At 36.3% G+C, this 21,581-nt stretch overlaps 1 protein-coding gene across 1 annotated transcript in view; it reads left to right on the top strand.

The window, feature by feature from the left end:
- Positions 1-21,581, top strand: part of AGBL4 (ATP/GTP binding protein-like 4) — a 1,466,590-nt gene that overhangs the window by 68,289 nt on the left and 1,376,720 nt on the right. The window contains exon 2 of the mRNA XM_010834456.1: positions 20,208-20,330. Within this exon, the coding sequence (XP_010832758.1) occupies positions 20,208-20,330 (123 nt within the window). The remainder of the gene's footprint in view (positions 1-20,207; positions 20,331-21,581) is intronic.

Here is a 21,581-nt window from a genome sequence, read left to right as displayed (position 1 = left end):
ACTCCAGCTTGTGTTTCTTCCAGCCCAGTGTTTCTCATGATGTACTCTGCATATAAGTTAAATAAGCAGGGGGACAATATACAGCCTTGATGTACTCCTTTTCCTATTTGGAACCAGTCTGTTGTTCCATGTCCAGTTCTAACTGTTGCTTCCTGACCTGCATATAGGGTTCTCAAGAGGCAGGTCAGGTGGTCTGGTATTCCCATCTCTTTCAGGATTTTCCACAGTTTATTGTGATCCACACAGGCAAAGGCTTTGGCATAGTCAAGAAAGCAGAAATAGATGTTTTTCTGGAACTCTCTTCCTTTTTCCATGATCCAGTGGATGTTGGCAATTTGATCTCTGGTTCCTCTGCCTTTTCTAAAATCAGCTTGAACATTTGGAAGTTCACGGTTCATGTATTGCTGAAGCCTGGCTTGGAGAATTTTAAGCATTACTTTACTAGCGTGTGAGATGCGTGCAATTGTGCGGTAGTTTGAGCATTCTTTTGCATTGCCTTTCTTTGGGATTGGAATGAAAACTGACCTTTTCCAGTCCTGTGGTCACTGCTGAGTTTTCCCAATTTGCTGGCATATTGAGTGCAGCACTTTCACAGCATCATCTTTCAGAATTTGAAATAGCTCAACTGGAATTCCATCACCTCCACTAGCTTTGTTCATAGTGATGCTTACTAAGGCCCACTTGACTTCACATTCTAGGATGTCTGGCTCTAGGTGAGTGATCACACCATCATGATTATCTGGATCGTGAAGCTCTTTTTTGTACAGTTATGTGTATTCTTGCCACCTCTTCTTAATATCTTCTGCTTCTGTTAAGTCCATACTATCTCTGTCCTTTATCGAGCCATCTTTGCATGAAATGTTCCCTTGGTATCTCTAATTTTCTTGAAGAGATCTCTAGTCTTTCCCATTCTGTTGTTTTCCTCTATTTCTTTGCATTGATTGCTGAGGAAAGCTTTATTATCTCTCCTTGCTCTTCTTTGGAAGTCTGCATTCAGATACTTATATCTTTCTGTTTCTCCTTTGCCTTTTGCTTCTCTTCTTTTCACAGCTATTTGTAAGGCCTCCCCAGAGAGCCATTTTTCTTTTTTGCATTTCTTTTCCATGGGATTGGTATTGATCCCTGTCTCCTGTAGAACATCACGAACCTCCGTCCATAGTTCATCAGGCACTCTATCTATCAGATCTAGCCCCTTAAATCTATTTCTCACTTCCATGTATAATCATAAGGGATTTGATTTAAGTCATACCTGAACGGTCTAGTGGTTTTCCCTACTTTCTTCAATTTAAGTCTGAATTTGGCAATAGGGAGTTCATGATCTGAGCCACAGTCAGTTCCTGGTCTTGTTTTTGCTGACTGTATAGATCTTCTCCATCTTTGGCTGCAAAGAATATAATCAATCTGATTTCGGTGTTGACCATCTGAGATGTCCGTGTGTAGAGTCTTCTCTTGTGTTGTTGGAAGAGGGTGTTTGCTATGACCAGTGCATTCTCTTGGCAAAGCTCTATTAGCCTCTGCCCTTCTTCATTCTGTATTCCAAGGCCAAATTTGCCTGTTACCTCAGGTGTTTCTTGACTTTCTACTTTTGCATTCTAGTCCCCTATAATACAGCGGCTGCACTTTGCTAGAGCAGCCGCGAAGAGATACTCCATGTCTGATTTGTTAGCTGATGAAAAATTTAAAACCAGAAGTTGTTCATCCTGTAAGGACTAACTTGCATCTCACCAACTAAAAGAGATCTTACCAGTAAGTTCTCTTTCCAACCCCTACCTTCTTTTATCTTATACAGTATACAGTTTGTGTCACATGTAATTGTGATAATAATTAATAATAATAATTATTAATTATTTCACATATATTAATTGAATCTTCTTAACTTTAGGATAAGCTTATTGAGAACAGAAATAATACATTACACTTCATTTATTTCATTTATTTCTTGGTATTTCTTACTGTCTGCACATGTGGTAGATGCTTAATAAGTTGTTTGAATTGTACACTTTAGGGATACTTAGAGACCATCTTGTCTAGTTTCCTTTAAGGAAGATCTATTTTTACAGAAAGCCCGAGGAAAGACATTTAGCCTCTGCTTTAAATCTGTCATGAAATGGAGATCATTTTTCTGGAACAGCTTATTTCATGGTTGGAATGTTATGTTTGTTAGGTGTTTCTCCCCCATCCCCACCATATTTTGGCCCAAAATCTACCCAATGTTAGTTTTAGTCCAGTCTAACAACGCAAATATGAGAGTCTAATCTTTTTTTTTTCCCACTTGTTAAGAACTATTCAAATTTTGAGAGATTTGTAATATATTCTTTCAGATTTTCATTTTTATTTGTTTATTAAACATTGGGAGTTTCTACTATGTTGTGGACATAAAGGTGAATTTGTTATTGTTACTGTTTTTTTTTGTTTTTTTTTCAGCTTCTTTTCTTTGGATATGGATCTCAGATGACTCAGCAAGGTCAAGTTTCTCTTTCAATAAAAACACTCTGATTTGTGCCCCTCTTAAAATGTGTGCCTGAAATAGACCAAACTGTTTCATCTGATCAGTATATGGTTGATTAAAACTTATTCTTTTATGCGATCAGGATGGCTTCTATCAGTGTTGTCATGATTGTGTTGACTTTTTGGAAATATTGATTAACCAAAGCTTTGAAAAATTTTAAAACATTTGCTTCCAGTAGGCTAGATCTGCATTGGTATAACAGATTTTTTTTCCCTGCAAACTAAGTGCAAGGTTCTCGTTTTTGTTGCTAAGTCCTGTCTGACTCTTTTTGTGACCCCATGGACTATAGCCCACCTGGCTTCTCTGTCCATGGGATTTCCCAGGCAAGAATATTGGAGTGGGTTGCCATTTCCTTCTCCATGGGATCTTCCCAACTCAGAGATCAAACCCATGTCTCCTGGATTGGCAGGCAGATTCTTTACCACTGAGCTACCGGGAAAACCCTGCAGGGCTCTATGTTTGTCTTAATTTTGGCCTAACAACTTTGCTTATGAAAATCATTCAAATATAATATCTATGTTTGTAGCTAGTTCTCTTATCTTTGAAATTTCTGGAAAAAATATGTCATAAACATTTGTTCTCGCTAAGTCTTGCTCTCATTTTTTAATTGAAGTATAGTTGATGTACTGTGTTGTGTTAGTTTTGGTATACTCAAAGTAATTTAATTATGTGTATATATATATATTTTCCATTGTGGTTTACTATAGGATATTGAATGTAATTCCTCTGCTATACACTAGGACCTGTTGTATTTCTATTTTATATACAGTAGTTTGTATCTACTAATCCCAAATTTATCTGCAATTTATCCTTCCTCTATCATCTTTCCCCTTTGGTAACTGTAAATTTGTTTTCTATCTCTTCAAGTCTTTCTGTTTCATAAATTAATTCATTCGTGTCATATTTTAGATTCCACATAGAAGTGGTATCATATAGTATCTGTCTTTCTCTTTCTCTTTCTGACTTCCTTCACTTAGTGTGATAATTTCTAGGTCCATCCATGTTGCTGCAAATGGCATTATTTCATTCTTTTTTCTGGCTGAGTAGCATTATGTATATATACCACATCTTTATTGTTCATCTGTCGATGAACATTTAAGTTGCTTCCATCTCTAGGAGTGGGATTGCTGGATCATAAGACGCTCTGTTTTTAGTTTTTTTAAGGAACCTCCATACTTTTTTCCATAGTGGCCACACCAATTTACATTCCCACTAATAGTGTAGGAGGGTTCCCTTTTCTCCACATTCTCTCCAGCACTTGTTATTTGTAGACTTTTTGATAATGAGCATTCTGTCTGGTGTGAGGTGGTACCTCTTTTGTGGTTTTGTTTGCATTTCTCTAATATTTAGTGATGTTGAACATCTTTTCATATGCTTGTTGGACATCTGTATGTCTTCTTGGAGAAATGTCCATTGAGGTCTTCTGCCTTTTTTTTTGATTGCGTTATTTTTTATTGTTGTTGCTGAGTTGTATGAGCTGTTTGCATATTTTGGAATTTAAGCCCTTGTCAGTCACATAATTTGTAAATATTGTCTTTCAGTCTGTAGGATGTCCTCTCATTTTTCTTATGGTTTCTTTTGCTTTGCAAAAGCTTGTAAATTTGATTAAGTCCCATTTGTTTATTTTTCTTTTTATTTCTATTGCCTTGGGAGATTGAGCTAAGAAAACATTGGTATGATTGATATCTGAGAATGTTTTGCTTATTCTCTTCTAGTAGTTTTATAGTGCCATGTCTTATATTTAAGTCTTTAAGCCATTTTGAGTGTATGGTATTTTTTGAGTGTGTGGTATTTTTGTGTATGGTATGAAGGTGTGTTCTGATTTCATTGATTTACATGCAGCTGTCTAGTGGTCCCTATACCACTTGCTAGAGAGACTATCTTTTCTCCATTGTATATTCTTGCCTCCTTTGTCAAAGATTAATTGACTGTAGGTGTGTGGGTTTATTTCTGGGCTGTCTATTCTCTTTCATTGATCTGTATGTCTATTTTCGTGCAAATACCATGCTGTTTTGTTAACTAGCTTTTTGTATTACCTGAAATCTGGGAGAGTTATACCTTCTGATTTGTCTTTTTCCTTAGCATAGCTTTGGTAACTGTGGGTCTTTTATGGTCATTTTGCTTATGGTTTCATATAAATTTTAGGTTTATTTGTTTTAGTGTGAGAAATGTCATGGGTAATTTGACAGGAATCACATTAAGGCTGTAAATTACTTTGGAGAGTATGGCCATTTTAACATCAATTCTTCTAATCCAAGAGCATGGTATATATTTCCATTTCTTTAAATCATCTTCAATTTACTTTGTCAATGTTTTATAGTTCTCAGAATATAAGTCATCTCCTTGGTCAGTTTTATTTCTAAGTTTTTTGGGGGGATGCAATTTTAAAAGGATTTCTTTTTTTTTACTTTCCCTTTCTGATTTGTCATTGTTAGTGTTAAAAAAAAAAGGTGACTGATTTCTGTATGTTAATTTTGTATCCTGCTACCTTACTGAATATGTTTATCATTACTAGTAGTTTTTGTTTGGAGTCCTTAGGGCTTCTTATATGTACTATCATATCATCTGCATATAATGACAGTTTTACCTTTTCTCTTACAATTTGGATGACTTTTATTTCTTTTTCTTATTTGAGTACTGTGGCTGGGATTTCCAATACTGTGTTGAATAAAAGTGGCAAGAGAGGGTATTGTTGTCTTGTTCCAGATTTTAGTAGGAAAGCTTTCAGCTTTTCACCATTGAGTATTATGTTGCCTTTGAGTTTGTCATAAATAACTTTTATTATGTTATATTTCCTCTATGGGCTTCCCCAGTGGCTCAGTGGCAAAGAATTTGCCTGCTGTGCAGGAGCTGCAGAAGACATGGGTTCGATCCCTGGGTCCGGAAGATCCCCTGGAGGAGGGCAAGGCAACCCGCTTGAGTATTCTTGCCTGAAGAATCCCATGGATAGAGGAGCCTGATGGATTACAGACTATAGGGTTGCAAAGAGTTGTACACAACTGAATTGACTTAGCATGCATGCACGTATGTTTCCTCTATATCCACATTGATAAGAGGTTTTATCTTGAATGGGTCTTCAATTTTATCAAGTAGTTTTTCTGCATCTTTTGAAATGATCATGTAGTTTTTGTCTTTTCGTTTGTTGATATAGTTATCACAATGATTGATTTGCATGTGTGGACTGTTCTTATGACCCTGGGATTTATCCAACTTGACTGTGGTGTATGATCTTTTTTATGTGTTGTTGGATTCAGTTTGCTTTTATAATTTTATTTTTTAAAAAAATCAATGTGCTGACTTATTTAAGTGATTTACTTTCTGGTTGTGATTTTCTCTTCCTCTAGAGTCTTGCTGCTTTACTATTTAGAGAATAGCTTTCAATATATATATATATATATATATATATTTAAGAATAGGTTTAATATTGCTGAATTCTTTTAGTTTTTGCTTTTCAGAGAAATTCTTCATTATCCTTCTATTTTAAATTATAATCTTGCTGGGTAAAGTATCCTAGGTTGCAAGTGTTTTCCTTTTAAGAGTTTGAATATATCTTGCCACTCCCTTCTGGGCTGTTTCTGTAGAGAAATCAGCTAATAGCCTTGTAATTAACTCTTTGCTTTACTCTTGCTGCCTTTATTATCCTCTCCTTATCTTTAACTTTTGCCATTTTAAATATGTCTTGGCATAGGTCTGTTTGGGTTCATATTCTTTGGGATCCTCTGTTCTTTGTTTCATTTGGATCATTTGTTTCCTTCTTTGGGTTTGGGAATTTTTCAGCCATAATTTCTTCAAATACATTTTTGGTCCCCTCTTTCTTTTCCTTCTGAGATCCCTATTAAGTGTGGATTGGAACACTTTATATTATCTCAAAGGCGTCATCTGTTGCTTTCATTTTTTTTTTTTAAATTTGTCTTTCTGCTGCCTCGATTGGATAATTTCCATTATTCTATCTTCCAGATCACTTATCTTTCTTCTGTGTTATTAATTCTGCTACTTGTTGCCTTTAGTTCAGCTTTTGTCTCAGGAAATGAATTTTCTAATTTTTCTTGGCTCCTCCTTATAATTTCTAGTTCCTTTTTAAGTAATTTGTATTTCTGTTAGTAGCCATTCTTAATCCCTTCAATATTTTCATTGCATCCTTTTTGAATTTAGTGTCTATTAGACTGGAGAGGTCTGTTTCATCATTTATTCTTTCAGGGGAATTCTCTTGGTCTTTTATTTGGGAGTGGCTTCTCTGCTTCCTTATTTTACTTGTATTTCTCTGACTTTGTGAGTTTAGGAGAAACAGTTGTCTCCTGTCATCTTAGCAGGGTGTTTTATGTGGAAGTGTCCCTGTGTAGCCTGTGTGAATCTAATATTTTTGTTGTGAGGGATGTTTAGTATGGATACCTGCTATGTCTTTCTTAAAAGTGTGCTTTCCTTTTCATAATAGTGGGTGTAACTGGTTTTGTGGTGGTCAGAGCCTGTGCTGGACATTGAGGGTCCTTCTCTTTGCTCTGTGGTTGTCACATTGCTGTTGGGGTCAGGGCCTGCTCCCCAGGTTTGGAGTAGACACTCTCAGATCTGTTTCTAAACTGCAGTGTGAGATGGGTGGGGCTTCCGCTGGGAGAGGAGCCAGTGAGTACTCCTTCACAGGAGCTGTCCATCAGGAAGTGCACTCTGGTATCACCTGTCACCTGTTGTGTGGGCTCACAAAGTACAATGCTTTTGACACTGCCCTCGACTCCTCCTCAGCTGTGTCAATTGTCCTCAATTGTCAGACAATTGGCCCAGGTATCCCTTGGGCACTGTGCTTACAAAATCTCTAGTGCAAATCTGGTTGCACAAAATGGCTGAGGCCAGGATTTGGGACATCCATTAGTCACGTTCCTGGGTCTGCCATGGGACCCGCTTCGTCAGCCCAGACCCTTTCCTCCCGTCTGTGTGCTCCTATAGCAAAGGCAGCAGACACTATTGCTGGACCTGCCCCAGCAACAGGAGCACCTGTAAAACACTCCCACAGGCACTGAGTTTACAAAGCTGTAGCTGCTGGAACGCTCAGATTTCAGCCCTGCTTCCAATGTGTAGTACCTGGGGAGTGGCTCAGATTTCAGCCTTGCCTTTGAATGTGGGCAAAGAGGTGGAGCCCTGCCTCTGTGAGCATGCTGTGCAAGAGGCTGCTGTGGCAGGGGCCCCACCCCTCCTTTCGTTAACAGTGGAGTTTTAATGTCAGAATCGGGCTCCTTCCTGCACACATCCCTGGTTATGGCTTGGACCTCACTCCAACCCCTTCAGGGTGTCTCTGCATAGCTAACCGCAGGCCTTTGTCTAGGTCTGTTGTCTGAAGCCTGAATTTCAGCACTCAGCTATGCCAGGCACACCAGTAGACTTGTGTCTGGGGAGTGTAGGAAGGTGCCCAGGACCCTCTGTGCTGGTCTCTCTGTTCTGACTGCTAAGAGCCAGCTGCTCTGCTCTCCTCTGAGCCTCTGAAGCTCTTTTTCTGTCCTAGCTGATCTTCATGCTGATGAAAAGTTTTCCCGGTTTGAGGGAACTTTTTCACAGCTCCCTCCCAGGGATGCAGGCCCCATCCTGATTTCCATTTTTTCTTTTATCCTCCTGGTTATGTGGTGATTTTTTTCTTGCAATTTTGGTATTATGAGATCTCTACCAGCATTCAGCAGGTACTCTGTGAAAATTGTCCCACGTGTAGATATATTTTTTATGTATTTGTGGGAGGAGATAAACTCCACATCCTTCTCTTCTGCCATCTTTTCTGGCTCTTATTTTCTCTTGAATAAAATCTTAGAACCTCTTTGAGTAATCAATTATTCCTGGGAGATGTGAGAATTTAATGTTGCCAAATTTGAAAGTTGTTTCTTGATTTTTATAATCTTTTCTCTTATATTCACTTATTATCATTGATCCATTTACAGGGGAAATGTACTCTCAAGAATGGGATACAAGAAGTATTGGGACTATATCATCTAATTACTCAGCAAGCCTGTACTCTCAAGAATGGGATACAAGAAGTATGGGACTATATCATCTAATTACTCAGCAAGCCTGTGGATATCCCTCATTCTCATGTAACTCTCCATCACCACTGTTTTCACATTAGTTCAGATCCGCATCATTTCAAATGTAGTTTGTTGTGTAGCCTCCTACCTGCAGTTTCTGTGCAATCTCATTCCTTTCTAATCCATTGTCCACACTACTGCCAGAGGGGTCTTTCTGTTATACAAAGCACATCCTGTAGTTTCACTGCTTAAGATCCATTAATACTTTCAATTGTTTATGGGATAAGGTACCCATTTCTTAATAAACATATAGGCTTCTTTCTAGTCTGATTTCTGTGTAACTCTCCATGTTGTTCTTTTAAAATCTACAGACCTTTTATTTCAGAATAATCTGTCCTTTCCAGAATTGGAGCGTCATAAGTTGGCTGCCTAATAGACACCTACTTGAGACTCAGTTCGAGTATCGCTTGTTACCTTTTCTCTAGAAAACTTTCTGGATTCTTTTCCAACACAGTGGATTTATAAACCTCTTTCTTTAAGTTTCTATTCTACAATGTTGTGTTTGTCTACAATGTTGTGTTAGAGAGTGTAAAATGCTTTTTTATTTTCCTAATTCCCTTTATACTCCTTGAAGGATATCCTATGTCTTATTAATTTCTAGATCTCCAGCATCTATCACAGTATCAGGCACAGAGTGGACACCCAGTGATTGCTGAAGGTAGATTGAAAACCACCAGGAAGCTTTTCTAGGCCATGGTTTGGAGAATACTGAGCTGGTATTCTTTGAATATTGAATGTGGCAGAAATAGATTAGGAACACCAGCCAGATGTTGTTTTTAAGGGTTCTGTTTTTAGCATGTAAATTAAAATTTCATTTTGAAGTACAAGTCTAATTTGGGAACCAGAATACAGTTGTAGAGCTTGACAAGATTACATATGTAAATTCTCCAAAGGCTGATCTATCATCATGCTTTCCAAAAACAGTGCAGTTTGTGTAGAGTGAGAATGGACTCCAAGTCTGCATCCCAGACTCCTTGCTCCTTCAGCCCGCCACCTACCTCATTCAGGTTACCATCACTTAACCTTCTATGCTCAAAATAGCACCATAGAGACAGCTCTCTCCTTTATCTCTGTGAAAATGCTCTAAGCTCTGAGCCTTGAGGCTAGGCTGTATCCTGCTCTGCTTCATATCCTTCAGGGGCAGGGTTTTACTGTTCTAGGATAAAATCTAACTTTCTTTGGTGCTGAAGGCCTTCCATGATCTATTTCCTGTCTCCCTTTCCAGACTCTCATCTTGTTCCTCTATACATTATCTTCTTGTAACTTCTTTATTTCGCTAATTTTTACATATATTTTTAAGGTTGTTCAGGAAGCCTTCTGTGAGAAAAGTTTAGATGTTACTTCTTTATGCTCTTGTGGGATACCTTGAGGTTACCTCACATTTCTAATATTTATTACATTATACTATTATGGTTTACTCATTTGCCTCTCCCACTAATATCCTTGATGGACAGGAAGTTTTAAGATTTTTAATGTTACTAAAACATAACATAGTAGGTGCACAGGAGTAAAAAAAAATTCTTTGTTAAATAAACTAATAATTCTATATCAGTAGGCTAGGAATCAATGAAAAATGGCTCCCACGTACTATAGAATAGAATACATTTATGAAAATTCTTTTTCAATTGAATTTTCAATTTGATAACTATTAAAATTGCTCTATGTCAGACATTTTTTGTTTTACAGTGAATGCAGCTATCTATATTAATTGCAATCAAAAAGTATACAGTAATCTGCATTATGACTAACAGATAAGTGGAAAGTTAGTGTTTAAGTAACTGGTTGGGGCTTCCCTTGTGTCTTAGCTGGTAAAAAATCTGCCTGCAGTGCAGGAGACCTGGGTTTGATCCCTGGGTTGGGAAGATCCCCTGGAGAAGGGAAAGGCTACCCATTCCAGTGTTCTGGCTTGGAGAATTCCAAGTCCATGCGGTCACAAAGAGTCGGACATGACTGAGTGACTTTCACACTTCACTTTGGGAAGTGGATGTTAAGGCATATGCAGTTAGCTGTAATACAAAATAGAAAAGGTATCAGTAGAATCCTGGTAAGAGCGGGGGAGGGAGATCATTTACTGCAAAATGTTGAGGAATTGGATGCAAACTACTATTTCAGAGAAAATGGGCCAGCCATTTCTTTTGAAAGGCTGTAGAATGAAAAGAGAAAAGACCACAGCTTGCTGAATTGGGCCTCATCCGTGGTCATACACTTAAAAAGTGACCAAGCAACGATTCAGCCTTTAAGTTCATATTTTTCCAAATCCCATGGTGCCTAACTATGCTGTCTGTACTGATTATTTTTCTTTCTTACAGAAATAGAACATTTGTTTTTCATTATATATCTTATTACCTTCAGTATAGTCCATAACTAGATAGTCAGTTTTTTGAGAGTGTTGTTATTAGTATATCCTTAATCTTTTATGGATTGATGGACTGATTTACAGCTTATTTTTCTTATATATTCTCCTTAGTTCTTGGCACAAGATAGAGTGGGTACAAAAATAGTTCTTCAATACATGAATAGTATTTAAAATACCCTATGATTGATTTTTTTTTTTCAAAATAGCACAGTTGTGTCTGGCTCTCTGCGACCCCAGGGACCATACAGTCCGTGAAATTCTCCAGGCCAGAATACTGGAGTGGGTAGCGTTTCTCTTCTCCAGGGGATCTTCCCAACCAGGGATCAAACCCAGGCCTCCAGCATTGCAGGCAGATTCTTTACCATCTGAGCCACCAGGGAAGCCCCTATGATTGATTGTAGCTTAACAAATCTAGACATCATATTTGTATTGTAGATATTAATACATATGTCTAGAAAGGATTAGGATATGTGTATTTAGGAAAATTTTTTTTTACGTTTTTGTTTTTTGAGTCCTTGAAGTATCTCTTGTAAGTATATTTTCAATGAGAACAAACATGGTATATTTTGTAAAATGCTGGGAAGTGATAGCTTATGGTTGATTGATGATCTCTGAAGAAGATTTAGCTTTGGGATCAGGGACCAGGCTTGATCACTCAGAGCTTTTGTGTGGCAGAAGTTTTATTATAGTGAAAAAGGACAAAGAAAGCTTCTGACATAGACCTCAGAAGGGAGATAGAGAGTGCCCTGTCACTAGTTTTAGCAAGGGAGCTATATACTTTTTCAATTGGCTATTAACAATAAATCACAAGAACATCTCAAGGTTGTAAAGGTCTTACCAGATTCGCTCCCACAACATACACCTGAAGGTGCCAGGATTAGTCAGAAGGTCCTTAAGAAGGAGAAACATATCCTCAAGCAGGATACATTGTTGTTATGTAATCATTGGTATGGAGTTTAAGGAAGAACATACCCTTGAGCCAGATGAATTGTTTTGTTGTGTAATCATTAGCTTAAAGAAAAAACATTTTATGTGACTAAGATGCAGGAATGTAGAAAAAAAAAATGTTTGTCTTTTTCTCCTCCTTGAGAACCCCAGACCCCTTTCTCCTCTTCCTCCTCCTTGTCCTCCTCGACCCCAGACTTCTTATCAACCTACCTAAAAATTAACTTTCTCAAAACAAGTTATGTAGCGGGTACTAGTTCACTGAGATAAAAGTCCCCAAATGAATAGGTTCTCTTTCCTAAAATGCCCTCAGGTAGGAATTTTAGATTTATTTTTTTGGCTCAGGATTTGTGGGTTAGGTCTCATCTTCAGTGTAATTTTCTCTCAAAATTATGAAGCCTTGGAAATGTTGCTTTATAATGGAACTTTTGACAGATCCCTTTAACTGCATATCACTTATACATGGAGGTAATTTGTTACTTCTTCCAAGGTGTTTGTACCTGAGAGGTGGAATTCATGTTCTATATAAAGGTCAGTTTTAATTAATACGCTGTTTTCCTCATTTTTGACCAATATGAATTGCTTGTAACTTTTGTGTAAAGTAGTTTTCCATGTAGAAATAAAACAAATTGAGCCTTTGTCATATCCATCATCAGTATAACCCACTTAAATGTCAAAAATTCTATGTAGCCCAAAAGTTTATTTCTAGCGCCTTGGCAGGCCTATTTATTAGAATAAAATAAGATGTAATTATAATATCATTTCATCAGGTACCTCTTTAGATATATCTTTTTCCTTCCACAAAATGTGCTCATATTTTTTGTTGCTAAATATTTGTTATCCATGTAGTATTTTTAAAAGCATGTAAATAATAATATTAATAGGATTAGATGTTTCATTAAAGATAAACCACAACTTACTTTATTTTCTCTTTGTCTCTAACTTCCTTAAATTGAAAAACTTCATTGTATTATTCTGTCTCTATGTTTGGACACAAATATTTTACACACTATAATAAGAGTGTTTTATACTCTATAATTTAACTGGATGCTACAACATTCAGTGTTTACTTCAAAGAGTAGGTTTTTGGTAAGACATTCTTTCTGAATTTCTATTTAAATTATGCCTTTCCTTTTCTGAATCCTCCATTATACTTTATAGAGTTGACTCTTTTATTCTTTAGTTAAATACATTTCTTTCAAGATACAGGTGTCTTATTAATAATGAGGATAATAATGATAATGAGGATAATAATTATAAGTAACTGCTTATTGAGTAAATGCTATGTTCTATGTGATTTACATATTTTTTCTGTACCCTTCAGAACAACATAACCAAACTCTAAGTGAAAGACTTAGAGAGGTTATATTAAATTACTGCATATATATCTGAGTTAGATGGATTCACTCTCAGCTCTATGTGATTTTGAGATCCAAACTCTTACTATTAATTCATACTTCTGTCACTAAATATAGGGATATTTTAAAATAAGGTCAAGAAATTAGCAGTTACTCAATAAGAACAGTTATTTCATTAATCCACGCTACCTTGGATTATTTTATACTACGGTAAATGCCATTCTTTGTTAATGGTTTAATATACATGTATAACTGAGATATAATTTCTCTGAGAATAATAACTTTGCATTTCTCACGTTGTGCATGTAAATGATCAAGCATTATGTTGTATTAACATCACAGACTATAGTATCCCCCTACCCTGGTCTTTCTGTCTTTATGTCAGTATATGCATATTCTAAGGTGTTTCCCTTTCTTTAACTATTTGATTTCATTATTTTATAACTTTTTATCTTGGTAAAATGTAGATGTAAAAATTCTGTCTGTTCTTTTGATGAATTTAAAATATATTGCATACCCTCTGTGTTGTCAATAGACAAACAAAAACCAATATTCACATAAATTTCAGCTCTTAAAACTCTTCTTTATTTCAGTAAATTAGCGAGTATTTATAGATTACTGACATTGCGCCAAGCATTGTGTCATACCTAGGATGGAGAGAGAAAGTGGTGATAAAAATAAAAGACATTAGATTCTTCTAATGAGACACCATACTCAGAGTGAAAAGACACAAAAAATAAACATACAACAAATCAGTAATAAAAAGGTAAATATGTTTTAAGGAATAAACAAGATGTTGTGGCAATGTAGAGGAACACTCACTGTCAGTGCTTGGGAAATCAGGTAAGACTTCCCAGAATAGATAACATTTCATGTAGGTCTACAGGATGAGTAGGAGTTTTCTACAAGGAAAAACAGGGATGTGGAAAACATAATGAAGTGAGTGATAATGCTGTTGGTGACATGATTTTCTAAAATGATGATACTTCTGGATAAAATTATAAACAAACCAATTATAATCTTTCCTTGATTTACATGTTAGTTGCATCTTTGGAAAAATCAGTGTTTATTAAAGCCATGCAAAATACTTTCCACGTGTGAAACAGATTCTAAGCTCACATAATTATAAGATTTTGCATGCATGAATATTTGTGTACATAAGGGAGTCAAATCCCTTATGATTATACAGTGAAAATGACAAATAGATTCAAAGGATTAGATCTGATAGACAGAGTTCCTGAAGAACTATGGACAGAGGTTCGTAACATTGTACAGGAGGAGGTGATTGAACCATCTCCAAGAAAAAGAAATGCAAAAAAGCAAAATGGTTGTCTGAGGAGGCCTTACAGATAGCTGAGAAAAGAAGAGAAGCGAAAGGCAAAGGAGAAAAGGAAAGATATACCTATCTGAATGCAGAGTTCCAAAGAATAGCAAGGAGAGATAAGAAAGCCTTCCTCAGTGATCAATGCAAAGAAATAGAGGAAAACAATAGAATGGGAAAGACTAGAGGTCTCTTCAAGAAAATTAGAGATACCAAGGGAACATTTCATGTAAAGATGGATACGATAAAGGACAGAAACAGCAAGGACCTAATAGAAGCAGAAAATATTAAGAGGTGGCAAGAATACACAGAAGAACTATACAAAAAAGATCTTAATGACCCAAATAACCACAATGGTGTGATCACTTACCTAGAGCCAGATATCCTGGAATGTGAAGTCAAGTAGGCCTTGTGAAGCATCACTATGATCAAAGCTATTGGAGGTGATGGAATTCCAGTTGAACTATTTCAAATTCTAAAATATGATGCTGTGAAAATGCTGCACTCACTATGTCAGCAAATTTGGAAAACTCAGCAGTGGGCACGGGACTGGAAAGGTCAGTTTTCATTCCAATCCCAAAGAAAGTCAATGCCAAAGAATGTTCAAACTACTGCCCAACTGCACTCATCTCACACACTAGCAAAGTAATGCTTAAAATTCTCCAAGCTAGGCTTCAACAGTATATGAACCAAGAACTTCCAGTTGTTCAAGCTGGATTTAGAAAAGGCAGAGGAACCAGACATCAAATTGCCAATATCCGTTATAGCATACAAAAAGCAAGAGAATTCCAGAAAAACATCTACTTCTGCTTTACTGACTATGCCAAAGCCTTTGACTGTGTGGATCACAACAAAGTGTGGAAAGAGATGGGAATAGCAGACCATCTTACCTGCCTCCTGAGAAACCTGTATGCAGGTCAAGAAAGCAACAGTTAGAACTGGACATGGAACAACAGACTGGTTCCAAATTGGGAAAGCAGTACATCATGGCTGTATATTCTCATCCTGCTCATTTAACTTCTATGCAGAGTACATCATGCAAAATGCTGGGCTGGATGAAGCACAAGCTAGAATCAAGATTGCTGGGAGAAATATCAATAACCTCAGATATGCAGTTGACACTACCGTTATGGTAGAAAGTGAAGGGGAACTAAAGAGCCTCTTGAGGAAGGTACATGAGAAGAGTGAAAATGCTGCCTTAAAAGTCAACATTCAAAAAACGAAGATCATGGTATCTGGTCCCATCACTTCATGGCAAATCGATGGGGAAACAATGGAATTAGAGACCAACTTTATTTTCTTGGGCTCCAAAATCACTGCAGATGGTGACTGCAGCCATGAAATTAAAAGACACTTGGTCCTTGAAACAAAAACTATGACAAACCTAGACAGCATGTTAAAAAGCAGAGACATTACTTTGATGACAAAGATCTGTATAGTCTAAGCTGTGGTTTTTCCAATAGTCATGTATGGATGTGGTGAAGACAATGGCACCCCACTCCAGTACTCTTGCCTGGAAAATCCCATGGATGGGGGAACCTGGTAGGCTGCCGTGTATGGGGTCACACAGAGTCGGACACGACTGAAGCAACTTAGCAGCAGCAACAGCATGTATGGATGTGAGAGTTGGACCATAAAGAAGGCTGGACATTGAATAATTGATGCTTTTGAACTGTGGTGTTGGAGAAGACTTTTGGGAGTCCCTTGGACTGCACGGAAATCAAACCGGTGAATTCTAAAGGAAATCAGTCCTGAATATTCCTTGGAAGGACTGATGCTGAAGTTGTAGCTCCAATCCTTTGGCCACCTGATGCAAAGAACCTACTTATTGGAAAAGACTCTGATGCTGGGAAAGATTGAAGGCAGGAGGAGAAGGGGATGACAGAGGATGAGATGGTTGGATGACATCATCGACTCAATGGACATGCGTTTGAGCAAGCTCTGGGATATGACAAAGGACAGGGAAGCCTGGCCTGCTATATTCCATGGGGTCACAAAGAGTTGGATACGACTGAATGATTGAACAAGAACATATCTGTGTGCATGAATATGTGAGTATATCTGACACTTGGAAGTCATACTGGACTTTTCTCTACTTTGTACTACGTGTAGCATTCCTCGTCTCTACTACTCAGGTGCCATCAGTGCTCTTTCATCCTTATGAAAACAAACAAAAATGCCTTAACAAATTTCTAAAATGCCTCCTAGGTATACTGCTCACAACAATATCCACCTCAAATGAATAATTAAAATAAGAATAATATAATGTATGTTTAAAAATAAAATGAAATTCTCTTTTTAGAGAAGGGGATAATCATGTACATAAACTATTTCTTTATCTTTCATATAAGAATTTTGATAGATACCATTTGATGTTGATAAACTAAAATAATAGAAAAATAAAGATATTGTGTAGAATAATATCTGAGAAACTAAAAACTGAAGTGGTTAAGAACATTTTAATCTAGGGACTGAGAATTGGGTTTGAGAGATATTAGTCATAGGATAATTTTACTTTACATATATGTATAACATCTATATATAAATATGTATTTGTATAATATCTCTGTCCATATATATATATATATATGGATTGATTCTGTGATATGAAAATCAATTCTTGCTCTTTCACTTTTTAACATTTAAAAATAATTGTTTTGAGATAAGTTTACCCATAACAAAAATGTACCTGTTTTACCTATGAAATTTAGTGAGTTTGGAAAATATATAATATAAACCCACCACCATCACATACATATGAGGTTCATTTTTTTTTCCTGAAAAGTTGTCGAGTTCTTCAAGCACTATTTGTTTTACAAGTTGTTTTTTCTATATTAAATTATCCTTGCACCTTTGTTCAAACTTAATTGACCAAATGTATATGGATGTATTTCTTCACTCTGTAATCTGATCCACTTATTTATATGACTTTCCTGTAAGTCTTATTCTCATGTAAGTTCTTCAACTCTTATTTTTCATAATTGTATTCAGTATTTCAGGCCCTTTGAGTTTCCATATAAATTTTAGAGTCAGTTTGTTGATTTCTTGGAATAAGTCCTGCTGAGATTTTGATTGGTATTGCATTTAATCTAGAGATCAGTTTTTGGAAAGTTGTCACTTTAATAATAATGAGTTCTCTAATCCATGAACATGGTATATCTTGATATTTAATTGGGTCTTCCTTAATATGTATCAACAATTTTTATTTTTTTATTTTTCAATATACAGTTCTTATATATAATTTGTTAAATTTAAGCCTTGTTATTTTGTGTTTTTGATGGTATTGTAAGTGGTATGGTGTTTCAAATTTCATTTTCCAGTTGTTCATGGCTAGTACCTTTCTGGAATCTCTACTTAATCTCCTAAATTTTCAACATGGATTCTTCACTGTGGATGGTTGCATGTTGAATGTTTCCCAGCACTGTGCACCTTGGAAATTACAACTTCCTGGTCATTCTTTGACTGGTCTCATGGAATTTTATTCTATATGGCTTAGCATTCAGACAGTCTTAAACAGATTGCTATACATTTTAGATGCTCTGACTCTCATAGCAGTCTCCCCTTCAATAGTCTAACCTTCAGACTTTCCTCATCCCTCTCCAAACTCTTACTTCTGTCTTTTCAACACACTAAATCACCCTGTTGTACTTGGGAACCCTCTTCTCCCTGTACAATAGATCAGAAAGTATCACTAATCTAAAAGCTAGTATTATCGTTAGGCTCACCTAGTTTTCCCCCCTTTTTCAGGTGTCTCAGTTTGGTGCTGCTTATCATTTAACTCTGAGAAGAGTTGTTCTGTATGTAGCATATTGTTGATAGTGAAATGAGTACAACTGTACAGTAGTTTGAACATTTTTTGACATTGTCTTTATTTGGGATTGGAGTGAAAATGGACCTTTTTCAGTCCTGTGACCACTGGTGAGTTTTCCAAATTTGCTGGTGTATTGAATGCAGCACTTTAACAGCATCATCTTTTAGGATTTGAAGTAGCTCAGCTGGATTTCCATCACCTCTACTAGCTTTATTCTTAGTAATGCTTCCTAAGGCCCGCTTGACTTCACAGTCCAGGATGTCTGGCTCTCGGTGAGTGACTTCTGTCTTAGTCAGGCGTTAAGCTCGGTTTAGTTTCATTCTCCACTTTTAATTCTACCCTGAATCTTTGATATGCTTTGTGAATGATTTTTACTCCTCCTCCAAGGTTTGAGCCCTTCAACAATATTGATATATTGTCTTAGTCCCAGGACGGTTTGCTGCTCTTCCCTTAAATGTAGAGAATTTTTTTCCTTTTAATACTTCTCCTCTTACAATGAGTCTCACTTGAGCACGGGGGTTACAAAGTTTGTTGTTCTTCCCTAGGGACTTAGGCCTCCTGGCGTGCTACGATTCATGGGGTCTCAAAGAGTCGGACACGACTGAGTGACTGATCTCATCTGATCTGAGTGACTTAGGGCCTTTTTTCTATAGGGAAAATGATATTCGTCGGGCCATTCTCCCTTTGCAGGTCTGAATCACAAAGAAAGGCATTTTCTAGTCTTCTGCCTTGCTTCTAATCTTTCTCCTAAACGCTTGATGAAGGCTTGTGTAGGAGAGTCTCCCAGTGCTGTGAACTTCCTTTTGTGTCTGTGACTCCCAGGGGTTCTACTCTCTCTTGTTCTCCAAACTTACCTTAAATGATTTTTTAAAAATTAACTTCTTTTTAGTCATTTGTATGGGACCCACCATTTCTTTCTCCTGTGCTCTGATACGGAGGAGTCAGTGCTTGCTTCTCATCCCTTTTTGGTAGAGCCTGACTTTTCTTGGATATTAGAATTTCAGTTACCCTACAACTCAGTTCTCTGATAGATTTTTAAAAAAAATATAAATTTATTTATTTTAATTGGAGGCTAATTACTTTACAGTATTGTATTGATTTTGCCATACATTAACATGAATCCTCCACGGGTATACACGTGTTCCCCATCCTGAACCCCCCTCCCACCTCCCTCCCCGTACCACCCCTCTGGTTTTTATAAGTTATTTTTTGTTCTTTACTGGGATTTTTATGCTAAGATGGAAAAGATGATCTTTCCAGCTTTCTACATTCTAAATGGAAGTGAAACTTCTAAAACAAAAAAAATTAAGTTCCTGTTAGGAAATATAGCTTTTATACTAAGTCAGTGTTTCTCAAATTATTTCTGGTATTGGTATATTATGTATTTATAATACTAATTATAGAACTGTTGCTTTATTCACAATAAAATAGCTATTTGTTACAAGTTAAATGTTACCATTTATTTACATAATTGATGAAATTTAATGAACATCTTTCGTATTTTATTGGTTATACGAGATATTTTTCATACCTAATTCTCATAACACAGTTTTGAAATATGGATTTTACCATTCCTTTTTATGGATGAGAGAAACTGAGGCTTAAAATGATTAAGCTGATTGCCTTGTGTTACGGAGAATTAATATGTAGTAGAGATGAGATTTGAGTCCATATCTTTCTGATTTAAAAATCTGTTCTCTTTCTACTTCATCACAATATATTGTTAATTTCTTTAGTGCCTGGATAAGCACTGAATTACAGGGGGAATGTAATGATAAAATTTTTGCTGGACTTGTGTTACTAAATGCATTTTGATTTCTGCTTAACAAGAGCCAATTTTTTGAACAATAGGCAGTGATATGGGAAATGATGATGCCATCGGAGGGAATGTGAGCAAATATGTGGTGCTTCCAACTGGATACTGTGGACAGCCCAAGAAAGGACATCTTATCTTTGATGCTTGCTTTGAAAGTGGTGAGTGTATCAAAGACCTTTTCTTTTGAGATTGTCTGGTGAGGTTTTTTTTTAAGAATCTTACTCCATATGACCATTTAGTGTGATTCAACCCTTTTAATTTTTTTTACCATAATGAAATAAATTGTGAGTGAAAAATCAGATTTGAATGAATTAACTTGGAAATACTTAAAGTGAAACACAATAAATGTTTTTGTTGTCATAAATGATTAGAAAAATAATGATAGTACTAATGAACATTTATAGAGGACTTTATATTTTATCAAATGCTTATCTAGATATTATTTCTTTCGGGTAAAACTAATATAATTTGACTACTTGATAAATGATTGATAATGAATATCTACTATATGATTCTTAGTCATTCTGAGAGGAGGCTTCTCTATTAAAAAAAAGTTAAAGAATAGATTCAGTTGAATAAAACAGGAAAAGTAATATACTTCATACACAGAAAATGCTATGAGAATTCTGATAGGGGAACTCAGGGCTTGATTGTGAACTTCCATCCAGTAGTAACTGAATCTTGTTAACTTTCTTGAGCCTCACACTCTGAATGGAATGTAAGCATATAGTGTGTATTCAGAATATGTTGAAAATATTAATGAGAAATTAAACATAATTTTGTTTAAAAGATAATTGTTGATTATTTTGGGTTTTGAATGTTGTACTTGCACATGTGTGGGTATGCATGATTGAAGGGACATTTTAGTTTATGAAAGTTCTCTGAACTTTAAGAACCATGGCTGTTTATACCAACAACTGAAAAATTGTTTATGTAGGATTTTCCCCTCTGTTTATTCTATGTTGTTTTAGTATTCTAGGGCTGCCTTTATAAAGAACCATAAACTGATTGACTTAAAAAACAGAAATTTAATGTTTCAGAATTCTGGAGGACAAAAGTCTGAGATTGAGATGTTGACAGGGTTGGTTCCTTCTAAGGGTTGCGAAGAAGATTCTGTTTAGTGTCTCTCCTCTAGCTTACTGTAGTTTGCTAGCAATCTTTGGTGTTCCTTGGTCTGTAGAAATACCATCCTGATTTCTGCCTTCATTTTCATAGGCATTCTCTGTGTGTACATGTCTGTCTCTAAATATTCCCTTTTTATAAGGATATCAGTCATATTGGACTAGGGCCTACTCTAATGACCTGATTTTAACATGATTCCTTCTATAGAAACCGTGTCTCTTATTAGAGTCACAGGGTTAAGACATCAATATACAAATTTTGGGGAGATGTAATTTAATCCATAACAC

Source organism: Bison bison, unplaced genomic scaffold (assembly GCF_000754665.1).
Source record: "Bison bison bison isolate TAMUID 2011002044 unplaced genomic scaffold, Bison_UMD1.0 scf7180017864033, whole genome shotgun sequence".
Taxonomy (NCBI): domain Eukaryota; kingdom Metazoa; phylum Chordata; class Mammalia; order Artiodactyla; family Bovidae; genus Bison; species Bison bison.
The sequence above is the reverse complement of the archived record's forward strand: the minus strand, read 5'-3'. Positions and strand labels throughout refer to the sequence as shown.